The sequence below is a fragment of the Phyllobates terribilis genome, unplaced genomic scaffold (assembly GCF_046119375.1).
Source record: "Phyllobates terribilis strain yellow unplaced genomic scaffold, ASM4611937v1 Scaffold_10__3_contigs__length_209671492, whole genome shotgun sequence".
Taxonomy (NCBI): domain Eukaryota; kingdom Metazoa; phylum Chordata; class Amphibia; order Anura; family Dendrobatidae; genus Phyllobates; species Phyllobates terribilis.
The window spans coordinates 159,868,672-159,891,547 of NW_027362770.1; the positions used below are offsets into that span (position 1 = coordinate 159,868,672).

Here is a 22,876-nt window from a genome sequence, read left to right on the forward strand (position 1 = left end):
AGTTAAAAAAAACACAAACACCCAGAATAAAGTCCTTTAATTGAAATAAAGACACAATCCTTTATTGTTCTAAATTAAACCATACTTACCATCACGCCCATTCCAGCTGAAGCCAACGATCTCCTGCAATAAAAGAAAAATAATAAAGCAACCTCATCCTTACCTTTCCATGGTTCCCACGACAGCTTCAGCTCTGCTACATCGAGATGGCAGGCTGGACCGCAGCAGAACGCTGCCATCCAGCCTGTCATCCCGCAGACACTGAGAAGCGCAGGCTTGCTTGCGCTGCTCAGCGTCTCTCTGTGACGACATCCAGATGAGCCGAGTTCATGTCCAATGAACTCGGCTCACCTCATGCACGTCACTGACAGCGTGGGAAAATTCTCACGCTGAAGCGCTGATTGCAGGAGAATTTTCCCACGCTGTCAGTGACGTGCAGGAGGTGAGCTGAGTTCATTGGACATGAGCTCACCTCATGCACATCACTGACAGCGTGGGAGAATTCTCCTGCACTCAGCACTTCAGCGTGAGAATTTTCCCACGCTGTCAGTGACATGCATGAGGTGAGCCGAGTTCATTGGACATGACCTCGGCTCATCTGGATGCCGTCACAGCGAGACAGTGAGGAGCGCAAGCATGCCTGCGCTTCTCAGTGTCTGCGGGATGACAGACTGGATGGCAGCGTTCTGCTGCGGTCCAGCCAGTCATCTCGATGTAGCAGAGCTGAACCTGTCGTGGGAACCATGGAAAGGTAAGGATGAGGTTGGTTTATTATTTTTCTTTTATTGCAGGAGATCGTTGGCTTCAGCTGGAATGGGTGTGATGGTAAGTATGGTTTAATTTAGAACAATAAAGAATTGTGTCTTTATTTCAATTAAAGGACTTTATTCTGGGTGTTGTGTTTTTTTTAAATACTTTACTAGAAATTCATGGCGGTCATGTCTAATACTGGCGTGACCCCATGAATTTTGGGCTTGGGGCCAGCTGATAATACCAAGCTGGCCCTAACCCCTTTATTACCCAGTGAGCCACCGCACCAGGGCCCTGGATGAGTTGGGTACAGCGCCAGAAGATGGCGCTTCTATGAACGCGCCATTTTCCGGGGTGGCTGCGGACTGCAATTTGTAGCGGGGGTGGGCCCAGAAAGCTTGGGCCTCCCTGCGCTGCAGATTCCAGCCCCCAGCTGCCTAGTTGTACCTGGCTGGACACAAAAATAGGGCGAAGCCCCACGTACTTTTTTTTTAATTATTTCATGAAATTCATGAAATAATTAAGAAAAAAAGGCCTTCCCTATATTGTTGTGTCCGGCCAGGTACAAATAGGCAGCTGGTGGTTGGGGGTAGCCCGTTCCTGCCTGCTGTACCTGGCTGGACACAAATATAGTGCGAAGCCCCACTTCAATTTTTTTAATTATTTCAGGAAATTCATGAAATAATTTAAAAAAAATTGACGTGGGGCTTCGCACTATATTTGTGTCCAGCCAGGTACAGCAGGCAGGAACGGGCTGCCCCCAACCACCAGCTGCCTATTTGTACCTGGCCGGACACAACAATATAGGGAAGCCCTTTTTTTCTTAATTATTTCATGAAATAATTTAAAGAAAATTGACGTGGGGCTTCGCCCTGTTTTTGTGTCCAGCCAGGTACAACTAGGCAGCTGGGGGCTGGAATCCGCAGCGCAGGGAGGCCCAAGCTTTCTGGGCCACCCCCGCTGCAAATTGCAGTCCGCAGCCACCCCGGAAAATGGCGCGTTCATAGAAGCGCCATCTTCTGGCGCTGTACCCAACTCATCCAGGGCCCTGATGCGGTGGCTCACTGGGTAATAAAGGGGTTAGGGCCAGCTTGGCATTATCAGCTGGCCCTAAGCCCGAAATTCATGGGGTCACGCCAATATTAGACATGACCACCATGAATTTCTAGTAAAGTATTTAAAAAAAACACAACACCCAGAAAAAAGTCCTTTAATTGAAATAAAGACACAATTCTTTATTGTTCTAAATTAAACCATACTTACCATCACGCCCATTCCAGCTGAAGCCAACGATCTCCTGAAATAAAAGAAAAATAATAAAGCAACATCATCCTTACCTTTCCATGGTTCCCATGACAGCTTCAGCTCTGCTACATCGAGATGACAGGCTGGACCGCAGCAGAACGCTGCCATCCAGCCTGTCATCCCGCAGACACTGAGAAGCGCAGGCTTGCTTGCGCTCCACAGTGTCTCTCTGTGAGGGCATCCAGATGAGCCGAGTTAATGTCCAATGAACTCGGCTCACCTCATGCACGTCACTGACAGCGTGGGAAAATTCTCCTGCACTCAGCGCTTCAGCGTGGGAGAATTCTCACACTGAAGCGCTGAGTGCAGGAGAATTCTCCCACGCTGTCAGTGACGTGCAGGAGGTGAGCTGAGTTCATTGGACATGAGCTCACCTTGTGCACGTCACTGACAGCGTGGGAAAATTCTCCTGCACTCAGCGCTTCAGCGTGGGAGAATTCTCACGCTGAAGCGCTGAGTGCAGGAGAATTCTCCCACACTGTCAGTGACGTGCAGGAGGTGAGCTGAGTTCATTGGACATGAGCTCACCTTATGCACGTCACTGACAGCGTGGGAGAATTCTCCTGCACTCACCGCTTCAGCGTGAGAATTTTTCCACGCTGTCAGTGACGTGCATGAGGTGAGCCGAGTTCATTGGACATGAACTCGGCTCATCTGGATGTCGTCACAGAGAGACGCTGAGCAGCGCAAGCAAGCCTGCGCTTCTCAGTGTCTGCGGGATGAGAGGCTGGATGGCAGCGTTCTGCTGCGGTCCAGCCTGTCATCTCGATGTAGCAGAGCTGAAGCTGTCGTGGGAACCATGGAAAGGTAAGGATGAGGTTGCTTTATTATTTTTCTTTTATTGCAGGAGATCGTTGGCTTCAGCTGGAATGGGCGTGACGGTAAGTATGGTTTAATTTAGAACAATAAAGGATTGTGTCTTTATTTCAATTAAAGGACTTTATTCTGGGTGTTTGTGTTTTTTTTAACTTTGACTATGGGGTTAGTAATGGGGGTGTCTTATAGACGCCTCTCCATTACTAACCTAGGCTTGATGTCAGCTGGCATTATAAGCTGACATCAACCCCAACCCTATTACCCCCTGCCACCGCACCAGGGCAGCGTGGAAGAGCGAGGCTAAGTGCCAGAATTGGCGCATCCTATGAATGCGCCATTTCTGGGGCGGCTGACGGCTGGTGTTTCTAGCCTGGGAGGGGGCCAATATTCATGGCTCCCTTCCTGGGCTATTAATATCAGCCCCCAGCTGTCTGCCTAGCCTTTGCTAGCTATTAAATTAGGGGGGACCCCACGTCATTTTTTTTGGGGGGTCCCCCATTTTAATAGCTAGTAAAGGCTATGTATTCAGCTGGGGGCTGATATTAGTAGCCTGGGAAGCTCCGTGGGTATTACCCCCTTCCCAGGCTTCAAACCTCTGCCCCAGCCGTCTGCTTAACCTCCGCTAGAGCCTAAAATTAAGGGGAACCCCACGCCAATTTTTTTAATAATAAATCCTTTATTTTAATACTAAATGACAAGTACAGTAACCAACACTATCACTGTACTTCATATATATGTGACTGACATGTTTCTATCTATCTAATCTATGTGTGAAGCTCTATTCTGTCTGTTATAAATTGTCGGGTACCGCTGCTGAATTGCCGGCCGGCTTTTTTAAAGAGACGGTGCATGAAAACACTATTATTTTTTTTGATAAATCCTTTACGCTAAATGACAAGTACAGCAAGCAGCACTTTCGCTGTACTTCGTATATATGTGGCTGACATGTTTATATCTATCTAATCTATGTGTGAAGCTCTATTCTTTCGGTTCTAAATTGTCGGGTACAGGTGTATGCCGCTGCTGAATTGCCGGCTTTTCATGTTTCACTGTTGGCACTGTACCCATCGATTTGGGCAATCACTGTAATGCCACAACCACCATGGCTGTGGTATTACAGTGAGTGGCAGACAATCCCTGCATGATTGGTGCTCTAAATAGCGCCAGACATGCAGGACACGCTTTTGGTGCACGAACAGTTATCGAACATAACCTCGAACAGCCGAATTTTTTGCAAATCGTTCGGGTTCGTCGAACAACTCGAACACCGCCCAAAACAGCTCGAATTTGAGATTGGCGAACAGTTCTAGTCGAACACCGCTCATCTCTAGTTCTAACAGTACCTCTGTGGCGACTGAACCCTCAGGGGCGCCACAGTTGTATCGTGTTGTTTTCATCATGGCTATTTCCTAAAATATTGAGCAGCAAATCTACCCTAGTTGTACAGTGATGTGTGCCAGAGATTTTCTATTCAGGATGCAGAGATCTGGGCTGACAACTCTTGGAGGAAGTGAGATTATGATGTTCTGTAATTGTGTCTCCTATTGAAGATCACACAAAGCTTTCTCTTTCAGATCCTGAGGTTAGAGACCTACCTACAATCAGATCCAAGACAATCCAACCAACTATTCCCAAGACAACCACCGACTCCAGCACAACAGAAGTGATGGTAATTCCTTCCTTCCTTTCTTCTTTTTTTCCTTCCTATTTTATTTTGCTCTCATGAGTTTAACTATTCATGTTCCTTAAAGGGAATCTGTCAGTAGAATCAACCCTCCTAAGTCGACTATATGGACATGTCAGTCATAGGAAGCTGAATAAAATAATACTTTGATACCTGAGATCCGATGTCTTATTCCAGAGAAACCCATGTTTTTCTTAATATGTGTAACATACCTGGCGGCGTCCTTGCATAGTGGTCCATCTCCCACTGTGCAAGAGCGCGCACTTGATCTCCAATCCAGAATGTCTCTCTGGCTTCCCTCCATGCTGTCTGTTTGATTCTGTTTCTGCTGCTTAAGGGCGGCGCCCGATCACTTCCTTCTTTTTGTACCTGCTGCAGGCACACCCCTTGTGCGTCCTCAGCCTATTGCTGTCTGTCACCTGGTATTTAACCCAGCTGCTCCAATTAACCCATGCCTGAGCATTGTGTTTCATTCAGTGTGCTCTTTCACTCTGAATGTGCCAGGTCCCTTTCTGTGTTTGCTTGCTTGCCTTTCTTGTAGGCTGTATTTCCAGTCCTGTCTGAACACGCTCCTTGCCTGTTCGTCCCGCCTTCTAGGGGCTGCATACCTAGACCCGCTCCTGTATCTTGTCTGTCCTGTCTGAACACACTCCTAGCCTGTTCCTCCCGCCTTCTAGGGGCTGCATACCAAGACCCGCTCCTGTATCTTGTCTGTCCTGTCTGAACATGCTCCTAGCCTGTTCCTCCCGCCTTCTAGGGGCTGCATACCTAGATCCCCTCCTGTATCTTGCTACTGTGTCTGTTCTTGTCTGTATACTCTTCTAGCCTGTTTTCTGTGTTTCTCTATGTCCGTACCTTTCCTTTTTCTGCAGAGTCTGAACTCTTACCTAACTCCTGCTCGTTGTCTCTGTACTTCCGTTTGTGAGTTTGTGGTCCACTCGCTACTTCACTGAAAGTACCCTGTGGGTATCTGGTTCTGCCTTTCCCTTCCTGCCTGTTCTGTGTGTACAGAGCCCTGTCCCCTCCGCTCTGACCCTTTGCTCACTGCTCCGGCAGTCTCGCTCCGCTCTGACCCTTTGCTCACTGCTCCGGCAGTCTCGCTCCGCTCTGACTCCTTTGCTCACTGCTCCGGCAGTCTCGCTCCGCTCTGACCCTTTGCTCACTGCTCCGGCAGTCTCGCTCCGCTCTGATCCTTTGCTCACTGCTCCGGCAGTCTCGCTCCGCTCTGACCCTTTGCTCACTGCTCCGGCAGTCTCGCTCCTCTCTGACCCTTTGCTCACTGCTCTGGCAGTCTTGCTCCGCTCCTGGTGGCCTGGTCCTGCTCTACTCTTGCTCACCGCTCCAGGCGGCCTCGTCCTGCTCTACTCTTGCTCTCCGCTCCAGGCGGCCTCGTCCTGCTCTACTCTTGCTCTCCGCTCCAGGCGGCCTCGCCCTGCTCTACTCTTGCTCTCCGCTCCAGGCGGCCTCGTCCTGCTCTACTCTTGCTCTCCGCTCCAGGCGGCCTCGTCCTGCTCTACTCTCGCTCACCGCTCTAGGCGGTCTCGTCTTGCCCTGCTCTCGCTCACCTCTCTGGGTGACCTCACTCTGCTGTGTTTGTCCGCCACATCTGTGGTTCTGTTCCTGAGTCCCAGTGTGTACTGGGTCCTAACCCGCCTGTGTTCCAACCTGCTAGTGCCTCCCTGTCTGCACTCTAGCCGTGCTTGCCTGTACCCCCCTGCCTGCATACCTGCCTGCCTGCATATACCCACCAGTCTGTGTGCCAGCCTAACCTGTCTGTTCCCGTATTCCCCTGTGTGGGTCAACAGCCGTGTCCGGGGTCTGTCCTGGAGTAGCACCTGGTCCCTCTGCTCGGTTCCTCCTTGGTGCACTGGCGTCGTATGCCGTTGTGCGACCCTGGTCGGATCGGGTGAATACCTAGTTACGCCCCTCCAGGCATTCACTCTCCGGCACGGTCCAGTGGAATCACACGCACACGCCGCTCAGCCCGGGTGTGTGCATTACAATATGTAAATGAGCTGTTAGGATCTATGGGCCAAACATAGATCTCTTCGAGAATCCGCCTCCAGAACTGATTATAACTGAAAAAGATAGGATCCAGCAGTCATATGCTGCAAGACGAACACACACTCATTGGGCTGCTACCCTTATCTATATTCTGCCGTCTTTACATATCTCCCTAACAATACCATCTGATGAAGGTCTAGGTTACAGACCGAAACACTACTTATATTGGATTATAATTGCTCAATAAAATATGTGTTCTTCTTCCATCACATAAGTGCCGGATCCTATCTTTTACATTGTGAATGGAGCAGGTTTCCTATCTGAGCACCTTACAGTACAGAGTGGCGTATACACTTGTGACTTCTTATTTTAAATGAAAGGGGGTGTTACCAGTGTGAGTGTTACACGCACGCCGCTAGGTTCAGATAGTGGTGAGACAGGTTTCTTTGGAATCCTGGGGGAACGGTTATTCAGGGCGACCATAGGCTGCAGCTTCTCTCAGGCACACAGGGGTATTGACTCTCAGGCACAGACATGTAGGTTGTTTCACTTGCTGACCAGACACACTTGACAAGAGTCCTCATAAATGTTGGACAGTAGCATTTAATAAGAAGCCGCACAGCCAGTGCCAGTTAAGTCTTATGAGCAACAGTCTCCAGTGACAAACAGTACAGTTTCCTTAGCAGCACAGCAGTTCACAGTCTTCCCAGTAGTACAGGACAGCACAGTTCTAATGCAAAGGCACATTAATGAACACAGCATTCTTTACAGCACAGTGAGATGGAGGAGGGGGGAGGGTTTGCTGAGGGATATAATCCCTGTGACACTATTTCTTACAGTCCTTATCTTTCTGCTTACCAATACTCTGCACTGCTAGTTCAGGAACTCTACCTGACCTGTGCTTAGCTTCACTCCTGACTTGAATCCTTTTCACTTGCAGGGGTGCTTCTGTCAGATGCAGAACACACATACCACCTTTCTCTTCGGCTCCAGCCAGACAGTAAACAACTTCCCCACAATCCCCCTGGGGCTCTGCTAAAACACTCCCCTTCTTCTGTGACTGTGTTAACCCCTCTATTTGGTGAATGCTTCTGGAGCACAACACTTCCTGTCTCCTGTGCTTGTGTTTCTTCTAATAGTTGCTGAATGCTTTTAAAGCAACAGCACTACTTCTGTATGTCACATGAGCCTTGTAATGACTGACAGTCTGTTCTCGTGATTTACATGTCTCACACTGGTAACACCCCCCTCCCCTTTCCCCCTCTCACACTGGTAATTTACAATAAGCTCTGAAGCAAAACCAAAGAAATGAGCCGGAGTACAAGCTGGTATACATGCAATGTGTAGGAACAAGTTCACACTGTGGACATTTAACAGATAAAACCTAAGTTAAAAACCAAATGAACATACACCCTATAGTAAGTAAAAAAGTAAAATGTAATAGTACATAAAAATAACAGGGTACTTATGGTAGTTAACACTATTTTGGTCAAAAAAGAGAAAATGCCATCCCACCACGACAAGGTGTACCCAATCGGGATGGTCCTATCTCTAGTATTAAAACCTCACCTTGTGTCAGCCGACCTCAATATACATAAGGACAGAGCAGAATAGGGGCCTGACTGTGCAGACACCTGTCCATGTTCAAATGCATAGCTCAGAATGGCCTTGTTTGTACAAAGTACAAGAAACCACAGCAAAACCAAAGAAATGAGCCGTAGCACAGTTGGTACATATGCAATGTGTGAGAACAAGTTCACACTGTGGCCTTTTAACAGACACAACCTAATATAAAAATTAAATAAGCAAATACCCTGCAATAATTAAATAAATGAATAGTAATAGCACATGTATTAGTATTTATTTACACATGATCGCATATATCAAGATATTGTTTTATTCAACTTTTTATGACCTGCATGTCCATACAGACGCTTAGGAGGGCTGATCCTACTGACAAATTCCCTTAAATTCTTTCTGAATACAGGTAGTAAGAAATACACTCGATGTCGGAGGACTGAAAACAGCTTCAATTGGAAACATAATTCGGGGGATATTAATCTTCCTGCTTCCCCCATTGTTTCTTCTCATTTATAAATGTAAGTCTGATTTCCTTTAAATCTGGATTACACCTGGATCTTTTTATATCTGGGAGAAATTATATATCCAAATAACTAATATTGGCTCCATCAGGGTAGGATTGGGTTCATGTCATGTAGACGGCAAAACAGCACTGATCGCTGGATTATTTTTCAGATCCAAAATGACGCTCAATGTGTTGTTGATACAGCTATACTGGTGGCCATGCTGTGCGCGTAATCGTAGAAGCCCTGATGTAGTTCAAGGGGTTGTCCACTCACCCAAAATGTTTAAAAAAAACACATAAAATGCAATAAAGTGATAGAAGTAATATTCACTCTACGATCCACTGCTGCTTCTACTCTAGAGCTTCCAGTCTCTCTTCTTGCTGCTGCAGCGTTGCACTGTGATCTCTGTGATTGGCTGCAGCGCTCACTTGTCTGTTTTATCTTGTCATTGCTAAAGCAGGAGGAACAGAATGGTGGGGAAATATTTTATAGTATTTGCGATGAAGCGCACCTAGCATCCCTGCCTGATGTCACTAATACGTTGGAGATATTACACGGTATAGTCTCCCCATTTCCACCAACATGACAGTCCACACCCCCTGTGGACACGTAAGGTCAGCTTGACACAGTTTTACACTGGCACCCCTTTTCCACACGGCCGCAGGGAGGCACGGGGAGTGAAAGAGGGCTGGTGTGGCACTATGCTCGCTCACAAACCTTACAGATTGAGAGGAACCTTTCACTATCACCAGTGAAATAGAGCCTCACCAGCCTGGTAGGACTGTCACCAGTTTCTTGTTAGATATAAGCCCGGTCCGTTAACAGGATTATATCGGGCCAGAAACAAGTGAACAGCAAGGTATGAGAAGAAGAGACAGCCACATGGTCTTACACAAGCATTTAACCCATTGGTCAGTCATCCCTTTTCCACCCCCTGGATGGTCCTTATCACTTCTCCACTGAGTTTTTGTAGAAGAAACTTCAAAACCTATGATGGATCATAACTTCCCAACAGAAGGTCATAGGGTGGTGGTTTTGGTGCCATCGGAACTGGACTTTTGTTACGCTTGGAAACCAAACACAGCTTTGCTGCCTGGCTTCTACTAGCTATTCTGTATATCTCCCCACCCTGAGGTGCTAGAGTGGATCGAGACCCTGGCATTCATTCGGCCCGTTCCTAAGATCTTAAAAATGTAACCAGTGTACATCTAGGACGCACGATAACTATATATTCTCCTTAAATCCTCTTATGAAATCCTCATCTGAGAAATTAGAATGAAGCAGTTACACAACATGGGCTCTGCAGTGGTCATCCTGTCATGAAGGCCTTGGTACAAGCTAAGTGGGAGTGGGAGTTTTTCCCTTTGAACCTGAGGAGACTGGACCACCTGCTGAGCCAGCAGTTACAGCTACACATGCTGAAGGAGGATTGTAATCTTGGACCGGATATGATACAGTTGATTGCCATGACATTAAATCCCCCTGTTATGGGTCCGGGTGGTGGAACTTCTGTGCTTCTGTGCAAGGAGGGACCAGAGGAGTGTGACTAAGTGCCTACTCGGCCTGACCAAGCTCGCACGGTGGCTCAATCGACTCCGTGAACCAGGTATGGACCGGGCAGGTGGACCAGGCGCCACTCTGGGACCAACCTTGTGTGAGAGCAGGTGACTCCCACTGGTCAGATGGCAGGAACTGACCGGTACAGCGGATGAGCACGGCAGGAAGGCTGATGGGTGGTCCGGGTAGTTAAGCAGGCTGGTTCAGCAGATAGCCAAATGGGTGCTCCGGGTAGGCAGGCTGGCGGGCACGGCGGGTTACAGGCAGGTGCTCCTGGTAGGCTGGCTTGTGGGCACAACAGGTAACAGACAGGTGCTACCAGGTAAACAGGCTGGAGGGCATGGCAGGTAACTGGCAGGTGCTTTCAGGTAAGCAGGCTGGTGGGCACAACTATAGACTGACTGGCCGGCTGGGCTGCAGACAGACTGGCAGGCAGGACTGTAGCCAGACTGGCGGGCAGGACTGATAGGCAGCGGGACCTGAGGGCTGAAGCAAGTGTTAGCACACGGAACAGCAACCTTGCACAGGCACCTCCATTTTGGAGGAGGTGCCTTATAAAGGGACAGTCCTCCGGCCATTGGCCGGGGACTATATAGGACGGCGCGCGCAGCTCCTTTAAGAGGGAGCGCGCGCCCTAAGCACAGAGCCCGGGAAGCAGCAGGGTAGCAAGAGGACGCCGGACCTGGACCGCGGCGGTGAGGGGAACAGCGTCTCTGCCCGGCAGGAGGTAGAGACGCCGATGCTACACCTCCCATATACTTCATAGTATTCTAAGCACTTTTTGAAACATTTTAGGTGTTTCAACAACAACTTTAATTTTTGACGGAGCTGCACAATATGTTTACTAGCATAGCCCCATTATACTAATAGGAAAGCACCAAGGTCTTTGGACTATGGTCCTGCAGTAAGTGCTACAACCTCTATATTCTGCTGATCAGGTGCTTTAGATGGCGCACGTGAGAGGCCCTGTCGTCTGTCTGCCACATCAGGCAAAACTGTATAAAAAGCACATGATAAAGGGGAGCCCTGTTATAGGTCTTACATTGGGCTTCAGCATCAGACAGCCCATGTGGCCAATGAGTACAAGCCTTATTTTGGGTTAACGATGGCTACTTCAACAGTCTAGTGGCTCAGCTTTCACCTTTGTAAAACATAGGCACACCGACTCTCCATAGCCATTGCAAAACCTTAAAGGGATTGTCCGGATAGGATAAGTGGGGGTCCCACACCTGGCACACCCACCGATCAGCTGATTTTCGCTCTGGCTGTGGCAAGATGGAAACATTTTCAAAGGATCTGCTAAGTGCAGCTCCGATCAGAGTTTAGCAGCAGAGAAGCTGTGCTGCAATTGCTAGGAGTGACCGCTACACTTGAAATGGAGCTGTGCTGATCAGGAAAAAACAGCTGACCGGGTAGCAAACCCAAACCAATCAGCTATTGATGACCTATTCTATGGATAGGTCATCAGATACCTATGCACAGGCAACCCCTTTAATGCTTTGCCAGCTTCACACAAATACCCTATAGGGCTGTATATAATTTGCTTACTATTCCAGTTGTGTAAGTTAACATCTGGTCTATATATCTGCAATATAGCGGTTTATTCACACAATTTCTCTTAGATACATTATATCTATGGATTAAAGCTTATATGTTTAGAAGGAGTTCTTCCTTTTAGACTGTTGTATTTGAAAATAAAAGTTGATTAATCATCATTTGCTTTCTTTTAAGACAATTATAATATTTGTATTGGATGCCACATTAAATGTTCCTCCTCAATTGTCTTCATGCAGGTTGTTCCTTGTAGTCCTACTGACCAGAAGAGACTGGAGATGTATGGCTGATCATCCAGAGATTAATGTTTTCAGTACTGCTAAATTGTTTATTAATTGCTTTGGGATAACATTGACCCGATTCGGGTGGAAATGTTATTGTTCAACAAATATCATATTAATGCTTAATATTAGTACTCTTATATAATGTTATGTAATATTTTAATGTGTTGTGCGTGGCAAGCAAAGTGTTATTTCAAAGTGTTATTTCTAGGTACTATTATCCATTTTCATTTAGGTACATGACAGTATGGCCATATGAATGTATACTTTATTACATTTATTGTGTTGTGTGATGTAACAGATTTTGACAGCTGTGCAACATGAATGTATGTTACACAATATGGAAAGGTGAGTGGCAGTGCAGACAGGCAGAGAAGGAGAAGGTATACAGCAGAGAAAAATACCTGCGCAGTAGTTAGCTAGCAAGTGGGGGTGAGTAAGCACTTGCCATTAAGGTCTACCACCCTATGTTTTGTGATGGCCACAGAGAATCATAAAGCTGCTCTAGCCTGAGTGGGAGTCAGTGATATATATCCCATGAGGAGGAGACCTGACCACTTGCATACATACCGCTATTAGAGGTAAGAGGTATGCCATGGAGCAGGGGAGCATAAACGGTTATGCCAGTATGTGAAGCATGCATGTGACAGAGTAGGTGAGGATAGTCATCCAAAAGGGTCAGAAAAATGGACTTACCAAAGGAGTTTGAAAGTCGATGCTGGACTCTAAAGTTAAGTGGTACATATGAGATGGCTAAGGGACTGTAGCTTTTCTATGAGAGAATGTGGAATGGCAACTGAAAAAGGAGGGTGTCAACTATGTACAAAGTGCCAAACAAGTGCCATTACAGGCAAATAAAATTGACAGTGAAAGGATTATAATCAGAACTATGAGTTTGCTGTATTGCCTAGAAAGTGACCCAGAAACTATTGCTGAATGAAGAAGGTGTTGCTGAAGAGATTGCAAACAGAATGTCGCAAGTGTCAGTGAATTTTGGCAAGTCAATCTGTTGCTTCTTGTGGTATTTTTTAAAGCATATTGCCTTATTTAAAACTATATAAACATCAAGCATGTTGCATCCTTGCGAGTAAAGTTATTGAACCAACATCTGTGTGCAATTGCATCTTCGATTGTCTGTCCCAGAAATACAGGCTGGATTAGAGGTTTGTGTGTCTCCCAGTAATATATGCTGGATGCGAGAACTGTATGTATACATTTTACCGATGTCTTCACCTCTCTTTGCCTGCTTTCACGCATCAGTATCTCTTGCAATTTCCTCTTCCGATCATTATCTCTTCAGATCCCTCCAAGATACTCTCCTATCTCTTCACTGCAGATTTGTGAACATCCCCTTTCCTTCTGCTATCTCATATACTGAGAGAAGGGAGCAGAGCAGAGAGATGTCAGACTCAGAAGATTTGACTGATTTGTAACATATTTGCAGATCACTACATAAAAACCTTCCAACAGTTTATGTTATGACTAAGGATGAGCGAACCCAAACGGTAAAGTTCGGGATCCTTACAGGACACCTAGTCTGGTACCAAACCCAGAACACAGACTTTTTAACATACATCTGGTTTACTGTTTGGGTTAGACTGATAAAGCTTGTTGAAAGGCTAAGCTGCACTGCAACCAATCAACAAACTTTTAGACTGTGGGCACTTTCAGAGCCATTACAGCCATGCCAAGTGTTGGCACGGCTGTGATTAGCTGGCGCACCACGTGACCCAGCCTGTATAAAGACCGGATCACGAGTGCCGCCGCCATTCTGTTCTTATTAGTTTAGGGACAGGATGCAGCTGGAGTGAGGGACACAGAGTTGCTGTGTGTACTCTGCAACCACTTTTTGGTAGTACTGTGCCTTTAATCAGCTGTGTGTACTCTGCAACCCCACCTGTGGGAGTACTGTGCCTTTAAGCCACTGTGTGTACTCTGCATATCCTGCATGTGGGAGTACTGTTCCTTTTCTAAATAACTGGCATCAGCCATCTCGTTGCCATTTGTAGGCTAAAGAAATACTTTTTCTGGACTGCTGTGAGTTGTATAGTCTAAGAAATAAATAATTGGCATCAGCCATCTCATTGCCATTTGTAGGCCAAAGAAATAATTTTTCTGGACTGCTGTGCTTTCTAATAGTGCTACAGAAAAATAAATCTACTCTTCTGCCATTTTTTTGCAAGTAGTGTGCAGAAAAAACACTTCGAAAGAATAAGGAGAGCATCAAATAGGGTATGTGGCCTCGGTGGTGCTGGTGTAGCTGCTGATGGTGATGGTAGTGTAGCTGATGCAGGGAGAGGACATGGTCCTTCTGTACCTACTACTATACGTGCCCAAATACAACACCTTCCTTTGGTGTATGTAGGCAACAGGACTTTAAGCGTCCTTTCGTAGGCCCGAATACCACTGCACGAATGGTGAGGCCACAAAATGTTGAAAAGGTGTTAGATTGGATGGCTGAGAGTGGCTCCAGTTCCTTTGCATTATCTTCCACCTGGTCCACTGCAGAAAGTGCACAGTTGGCACCTGAGGACCAAAGTCATTCGGCTTCCACCTCACCCTCTTGCAAATCAGCCAAGTAGTCTGAGACCCGCATCAGTCTCTTCTGCTTTTTGATGACTCTGCAGGCTGTGGTTCCATGGCCCATTCACATAACTATGCCCCAGAAGTGGAAGAGACTGAGCGGTAGACAAGCAGAGCAGAGCAAAACCCGCAGGTGCGGTAGACAAGCAGAGCAGAGCAAAACCCGCAGGTGCGATAGACAAGCAGAGCAGAGCAAAACCCGCAGGTGCGGTAGACAAGCAGAGCAGAGCAAAACTCGCAGGTGCGGTAGACAAGCAGAGCAGAGCAAAACCCGCAGGTGCGGTAGACAAGCAGAGCAGAGCAAAACCCGCAGGTGCGGTAGATAAGCAGAGCAGAGCAAAACCCGCAGGTGCGGTAGATAAGCAGAGCAGAGCAAAACCCGCAGGTGCGGTAGACAAGCAGAGCAGAGCAAAACCCGCAGGTGCGGTAGACAAGCTAAGCAGAGCAAAACCCACAGGTGCGGTAGATAAGCAGAGCAGAGCAAAACCCGCAGATGCGGTAGACAAGCAGAGCAAAACCCGCAGGTGTGGTAGACAAGCAGAGCAGAGCAAAACCCGCAGGTGCGGTAGACAAGCAGAGCAGAGCAAAACCACAGGTGCGGTAGACAAGCAGAGCAGATACACACAAGGTACTTACAATGAAGTAGCGAGTGGACATTAAACTCACAAACAGAAGTACAGAGACAACGAGTTGGAGTTAGGTGCAGGTTCAGATACTGCAGGAAAAGGGAAGATACGAACATAGAGACAATCAAGTAACGGGCTAGGACACTGTTCAGACAGGAACTGAACCAGGAACAAGATACAGGAACGAGCCTGGGAACTCAGCCCCCAGGGTGGCGGAAACAGACTAGAAGTCACAGATACAGGTAATGGGCCTGGGTATACAGCCCCCAGGGTGGCGGAACAGACTAGAAGTCACAGATACAGGAAACAGGCCTGGGTACTCAGCCCCTAGGGTGGCGAAAACAGACAAGATACAGGACAGGACCTGGCAACTCAGTTGCACATAACACACTGAAAGAAAGTGTTGCTCAGGCCCCTCTTACTGGGTGAAGGGGGTTTAAGTATCCAGTGACTCACAACAATAGGCTGGGGACGCATTAGGAGTGCGCACACAATAACTATAAGAATCAGACAGTAACCGCGCCACCATCCTAAGCAATCAGACAAGAGTCATGCACACAGCAGGTACTGGAGCTAAGTGTGCAGCCTGGATTGATAGGTAAGATTTCGGTCTTGCATGGTGAGAGGTGGTAAGCCATGCCAGCACGCCGCCAGGGATGTTACACAGCTTTCCATCACCCAAGAGGAGATACCCCCCTAGCCACGCATGAGCCATGATCTTCAATGACAGCATATCAAAATTACTGGCCTTTGAGATGCGGCCATTCTGGCAGGTGGAGACGGACAGTTTTAAAAAACTGATGACGGTGGCTATCACTCAGTATGCTGTTCCCAGCTGCTCCTACTTTTCCTGGATGGCCATCCCTGCACTGCACACACATATTGCGGAACAAATAAGATGTGCACTGCTCAACACCATCAGTGGTAAGGTCTACATAACCACCATTACGTTAACCAGTAAGCACAACCAGGGACATTACATCTCCCTAACTGCCCACTGGGTAAATGTAACGGCGGCTGGGACAGAGACGGAAGGCGTTCTAGCTCATGTCCTACCACCACCTGGTATATCTGGACATTTATCTGTCCAGGTTGCCTCCTTCTACTCCGCTTCCTCCACCACCTCCTTATCCGGTCACAGTAAGACCTGTACCAACTTCAGCACAACCAAGGGGAAACGACAGCAAGCTGTTCTTAAACTCCTCTGTTAGGGTCACAAATCCCACAATGCTCAGTAGCTGTGGACGGGGATGACACAGTAGATATGAAAGGTTGGTGCCGGTGAACCTCAAGCCCGGCCTGATGGTGTGCGATAATGGGCGAAATCTCATAGCAGTTCTGGGCCTAGCCAGTTTGATGCACATCCGTTGCCTGGCGCATGTGCTGAACTTGGTGGTGTAGAGCTTCCTGAAAAACTACCCATACTTGTCAGAGCTGCTGCTGAAAATGCGGGCATTGTGTGCTCGCTTTCGGCATTCTCACCCTGCTGCTGCTCACCTGTCTGCGCTGCAGCGTCACTTCTGCCTTCCCGCTCACCGTCTGGTATGTGATGAACCAACAAGGTGGAACACCACCTTGCATATGAAGATGCAAGCAGCAGCAGGCAATACTGGAGTTTCAGCTGCAGCACGCACAACTGACTCTCTCTGCAGAACAGCATCACTTCACCATCAAGGAGTGGGCCTCCATGCGGGACGTGTGTGCCATTCCGTGTTGCACTGCTTCGAACACTCCACCAATATGGCCAGTGCTGATGACTCCATTATCAACATTACTATACAACTTATATGTCTGCTGGAAAAACAATTCAGGCAATGATGGATGAGTTGGTGGCACAGGAGGAAAAGCAGCAGGAGGAGCAGGGCCAATTCACACAGTTATCAGGTCTGTCGTCCACACATGACTCGGAGGGTGGGTTACTGTCCCAACAGTAGATGTTGGGTTATTGTCCCCACAGCGGGCAGGTACCCAGCCAGGGGACAGATTGGGAGGATGAGGAGGAACAACCATGTTCACAGCAGTGTGGCACTCAAAGCAGCTCTCGGGCATCACTGGAGCATGGCTGGGGGGATACAGAGGACCCAGAAGATACACCTCCCACTGAGGACAGAGGATTGCCGGGTTGCCCATATTGTCACTCAGGGTCCACCCTGCTGAATCCCAACTACAAGGACAACATACCATTATTACTTTCATTACTAGAGCAGGATCAAAAAATGCGTGAACATATGTGCAAGCTGAATCTAAGGACTAAATGCAAATATACTAAAGCGCGAATGTGTCTATATTAAAGCAGACCTATATATGTGACACATCAGCTATGTTTATAAAAAGTAACATTTATTAAAGAAATATAATAAAATACATACCAAGATAAAAAAAGGGGGAAGGGGTAACACAGAAAGGGGGTTACTGGGTAGGACAATACTTGATATATGAGAAATACATAGTATGTTCAGTTTCTATACATCAGATGAGGCGGTGTGTAAACAATCAATATATTAAATGAGGTCCACAATAAAGTGCATTGTGCTATAGGTGGACCAAAATAGTAGAAAGGTGCTACATTATAAAAGAATCATCAATAAGGAGTATAGAAATAGAGACAAAAGGTGCATAGGTAATGAAGCATGTACTAACCCAGATAACCAGATCCGACGCGCGTTTCGCCAAGGGGGGGGCTTTGACGAGGATGTGATGTCAAACGAAGGGTGGTGGATATTTATAAGGGGATCTGACCAATGGAGAAAGTGTGAGTATGATTAAAAACCATGGCGCCATGTGTGTGATGCCGTGCACAGCTTCACCGCTCTGAGCTGCGACTCCTAGGAGCGCAGAGCAGGCGGGGGAGTGAGGTGCCGGCGTGCGTGTCAGCGTGGAACGCAGACCGGAAGTGATGTAGTGAATGTCATGTGACGGAAACCGGAAATGCGTGCCACAGTGGAACGCAAGCCGGACAAAGAAGAGAAACAGAGAGACGATAAAAGTGGAGGTGAGAGGAATACAAGGGGAGATAGGTGAAAGGTGTAAAAGCAAGAAAGAAAAAAAGAAGGGGAGAAATAGAAATGTGTAAAAGGTGTGATGTGAGTGCTGATGTGATAATAATGGGATGAAGGTGCACAAAATAAAAAACAATGAAATATGGCTAGGAGTGATAATGAAAGATGGAAGTGTGAAAATAAAAGCTCAAAGAAATATGATATTGACACATGAGAAAAGTACACCATATGTAAAAACCATACCCATCCATGGCAGTGAGCAACTAATGCAACTAGAATATTAGCAGATACAGATATGAACATTGATTTATATAAAGATAAAAATAAAAAATAATAAATAAAAAATAAATAATAAAAAATAAATATGAGAACAAATACACATATAGCATATAAGAATAAGAAGGCGGACTATAATATAAATAAATATTGGTGTGATATCACATTGATATGATTCTGATGACATATAAGTCAATGTTCAAAAGATTTTTGGATATGATGATTGATTGAAGAGCTCATTTGATAGCCCCGGGAACACCACCAAATAACGGGATATCGTCAGGCGAAAGAACTAAAATAAATGAACAGGGTAAGTAAAAAAATAATAAATAAAAACACTGGTAAGAATTCATGTAAACGAATGACTGTGAATGAATCCTAACAAAAAAACACTCTCCATTCAAAGGAAGGAAATAAAGCTATTGGTTTCATTGAGGCCGGAGGGAGCCAAGGTGTCTAGAATAGTAATCCACCTTGCCTCCCTCTGTGCCAATGTTTTCTTCCAATTGCCACCCCTGACACCAGGATAGATCCTATCTATTCCACTCACCTGAAGACCAGAGGAGTCGCAGTCATGGAATTGTTTGAAGTGGCGAGGTAGCGTTTTGAGATGATCCAGATTTTCAACCTCCCTGGCTGCTTTGATATCAAGGACGTGCTCCCTTGTGCATCTACGGAGTTCCCTTGAGGTTAAGCCAATGTACTTTTTTCCACAGGGACATTTTGCACAATATATGACTCCGGTGGTTGTACAGGTGATGCTGTGGGTGATTTTGTATTCTTTTGTGTGGTCTGAATTAGAGAAGGTTTTTGTGGTTTCAATATTAGCACAGGCCACACATGAGCCGCAGGGGCGACACCCCCACGGTGGGCCTCTTGATCCAAAAAGACCCCTGTTGTCAGAGGGTTCCAGGTGGCTGTGGACCAGGAGGTCTTTCAAATTTTTGGAACGTCGATATGTGATTGTGGGATTGGGTGGCAAAAACCTATTGAGGGTCTGATCAATCTGTAATACTTTCCAATGTTTTTTCAAAGCTTGCCACATTTCCTTATTTCTGGCGTTGTAGGTGGAAATAAATCGCACCATGTCTTCCTTCATTTTAATTTTCGTGTGATAAAGAAGATCCTTTCTTTTTGAGCATTTTGCTCTTCGGTAGCCATTTTGGATAATTCTATCAGAATAACCCCTGTTCTGAAATCTAATTTTGAGGTCTAAAGCTTGATGTTCAAATTTAGAGTCATTTGAACAGATGCGACGCATTCTAAGGAATTGTCCAATTGGAATGCTTTTAATGAGATTCTTTGGGTGGGATGAATTTGCATGGAGCAGTGTATTGGCAGCAGTAGATTTGCGGAAGACATCTGTTTGAATGATGCCCTTCGAGTCAATGTCCAGGATGACATCTAGATATTCAATTTTTTCTCTTCCAGTTTTCAAAGTGAGTTTTATGTTACGGTCATTTTCATTCAATGAGTTGATCAAAGATGTGACATCTTGAATGGATCCCTGCCAGAGGAAAAAGATGTCATCTATGTATCTACCCCAATATAGAATGTTGTTAATTAGGGGTAGAGGGTTGGACATAAAAATCTCCCTCTCCCATAGGCCCAAAAAGAGGTTTGCATATGAGGGGGCACAGGCCGCCCCCATTGCAGTCCCTCGAAGCTGCAGGAAGAAGGAGCTTTGGAAGAGAAAAAAATTGTGATTCAATACAAAGCGTAACAGTTGTATAATTAATGTTTTCATATTGTCATCGTAATTGGACATAGTGAGAAAAATATCTACTGCTTTAAGGCCATCCTCGTGCTCAATTGACGTGTAGAGGGCTTCTACGTCACATGTGACCATAAGCACCTCCTTGTCTACCTGTATGCCATCTACTTTTTTTAGAAAATCTGTTGTGTCTTGGATAAAAGAGGGAAGTGTTTGGACTAGCGGGCGTAGCAGATGGTCTATGAATTTACATACTGGTTCACAGAAATTATCCACACCTGACACTATCGGCCTACCTGGAGGATTAGTCACATCCTTGTGAATTTTAGGGATCAAGTATAGTGTGGCGATACGGGGGTCTTTGTTGAATAAACAGTCACATTCTTTCTTTGTAAGTATTCCTCGGGTCTCTGCTTCATTCAAAATGGTTTTCAGTTCCACCTGGTATTTAGATAAGGGATTAAATGTAAGTTTCTTGTATGTCTTTCCATCTCCCAGTTGTTTTTTGACTTCCCTAATGTACATAGAGGTTGGCCATAGGACTACATTGCCACCCTTGTCTGAAGGTTTTATAACTATATCTTGTAGTTGTTTGAGCTCCTTAATAGCTTGTCTCTCTTCTCGAGTACAATTATCGTAGGGTGGAGATGCCATAATGTTTTTGAATTCATCATCCACCAAACGAACGAAAAGGTCGATGTTGGGATATATGGACAAGGGTGGAAAGCGCTGGGATTTGAGAATGATTGATGTAGGTAACTTACTTGTTGGATTCTGTTCCTGTTCATCCAAAAGACTTTGAAGGATGTTCACTGCCTCCTGTTCCTCTAGAGTGGGGAATAAATCTGTGTCAGCAGATCTATGAAACATTTTTTTGAAAGTGAGTTTACGAGCAAATAAGTGAAGATCTTTTAATGCAGTAAAGTAATCAAAACCTGCTGTTGGTGAGAATGATAGACCCTTGCAGAGAACATCATTCTGTGGTTGAGTGAGTATATGCTGAGACAAATTAATTACCTTCATTGAGGAGGAGGCAGTGTGTAGATCATCTTGGATAGGATCCCTCGATTTATTATTCTTGGGACCATAGTTTTTTTGTCCTAGCCTTGTATTGTAATTGATTGTGGAAGTGGATGGTCCTGCCAATTCACTATCTGTGGATACTGAAGATGATGTTGATGTTTTTCGGTCACCCCGGGATGACTGAGGGAATTTCCATTTGTAAATTTTATTGTTTTCTTTATCTTGGCAATCTCGTTGGTATTTTGATGTTTTAGTAGTCTTAATTTGTTTCTCCCATAGGGCAAAAGACTCCTCCATGTCACTATAGAATTTATCCCATTCATCTTTTAAGATGAGGGATTTAAGTTTCTCCTGTAGTTGATTGATCTCCTGGTCAGTTTCAATTATTGTGGCGCTATTTTTCTTAATAATAAGATCAAGGAAATTGTTTGAGCAAGTATTGCATATGTCTTCCCACTGGGAAGAAAAATTTGGATCGTCTTTACCATAAGAGGGAAAAACTTGCACCCTGAGGCCACGTGGAATAAGTTTCTCCTCCAAATACTGCTCCAATGTGAATTTATTCCACCATACCTTAAGACGGCGGTGATATAAAAGTTTTAGAGAGTGTTTTAAATTGTGTGAGGTTTTAGAATCATTCGATACATTCTGTGTGCCTTTCCCTTTAAAAACTGATAGTGCTTGGCTGTGCCAAGCTGCTTCCTTAGCAAGAAAGTCCATGATAGGACATAAAAAGACCTCTGTAAAGATACAGGAATAGACAAATGTAAGGACTAAATGCAAATATCCACCACCCTTCGTTTGACATCACATCCTCGTCAAAGCCCCCCCCCTTGGCGAAACGCGCGTCGGATCTGGTTATCTGGGTTAGTACATGCTTCATTACCTATGCACCTTTTGTCTCTATTTCTATATTCCTTATTGATGATTCTTTTATAATGTAGCACCTTTCTACTATTTTGGTCCACCTATAGCACAATGCACTTTATTGTGGACCTCATTTAATATATTGATTGTTTACACACCGCCTCATCTGATGTATAGAAACTGAACATACTATGTATTTCTCATATATCAAGTATTGTCCTACCCAGTAACCCCCTTTCTGTGTTACCCCTTCCCCCTTTTTTTATCTTGGTATGTATTTTATTATATTTCTTTAATAAATGTTACTTTTTATAAACATAGCTGATGTGTCACATATATAGGTCTGCTTTAATATAGACACATTCGCGCTTTAGTATATTTGCATTTAGTCCTTACATTTGTCTATTCCTGTATCTTTACAGAGGTCTTTTTCTGTCCTATCATGGACTTTCTTGCTAAGGAAGCAGCTTGGCACAGCCAAGCACTATCAGTTTTTAAAGGGAAAGGCACACAGAATGTATCGAATGATTCTAAAACCTCACACAATTTAAAACACTCTCTAAAACTTTTATATCACCGCCGTCTTAAGGTATGGTGGAATAAATTCACATTGGAGCAGTATTTGGAGGAGAAACTTATTCCACGTGGCCTCAGGGTGCAAGTTTTTCCCTCTTATGGTAAAGACGATCCAAATTTTTCTTCCCAGTGGGAAGACATATGCAATACTTGCTCAAACAATTTCCTTGATCT

General features: G+C 45.7%; 1 protein-coding gene across 1 annotated transcript in view; it reads left to right on the top strand.

The window, feature by feature from the left end:
- Positions 1 to 13,021, top strand: part of LOC141164589 (uncharacterized) — a 234,843-nt gene extending 221,822 nt beyond the window's left edge. Inside the window, exons 10-12 of the mRNA XM_073650000.1 lie at positions 4,446 to 4,540; positions 8,547 to 8,658; positions 11,997 to 13,021. Coding sequence (XP_073506101.1) covers positions 4,446 to 4,540; positions 8,547 to 8,658; positions 11,997 to 12,010 — 221 coding nt within the window. The 3' untranslated portion in view covers positions 12,011 to 13,021. The remainder of the gene's footprint in view (positions 1 to 4,445; positions 4,541 to 8,546; positions 8,659 to 11,996) is intronic.
- The last annotated feature ends 9,855 nt before the right edge of the window (positions 13,022 to 22,876 follow it).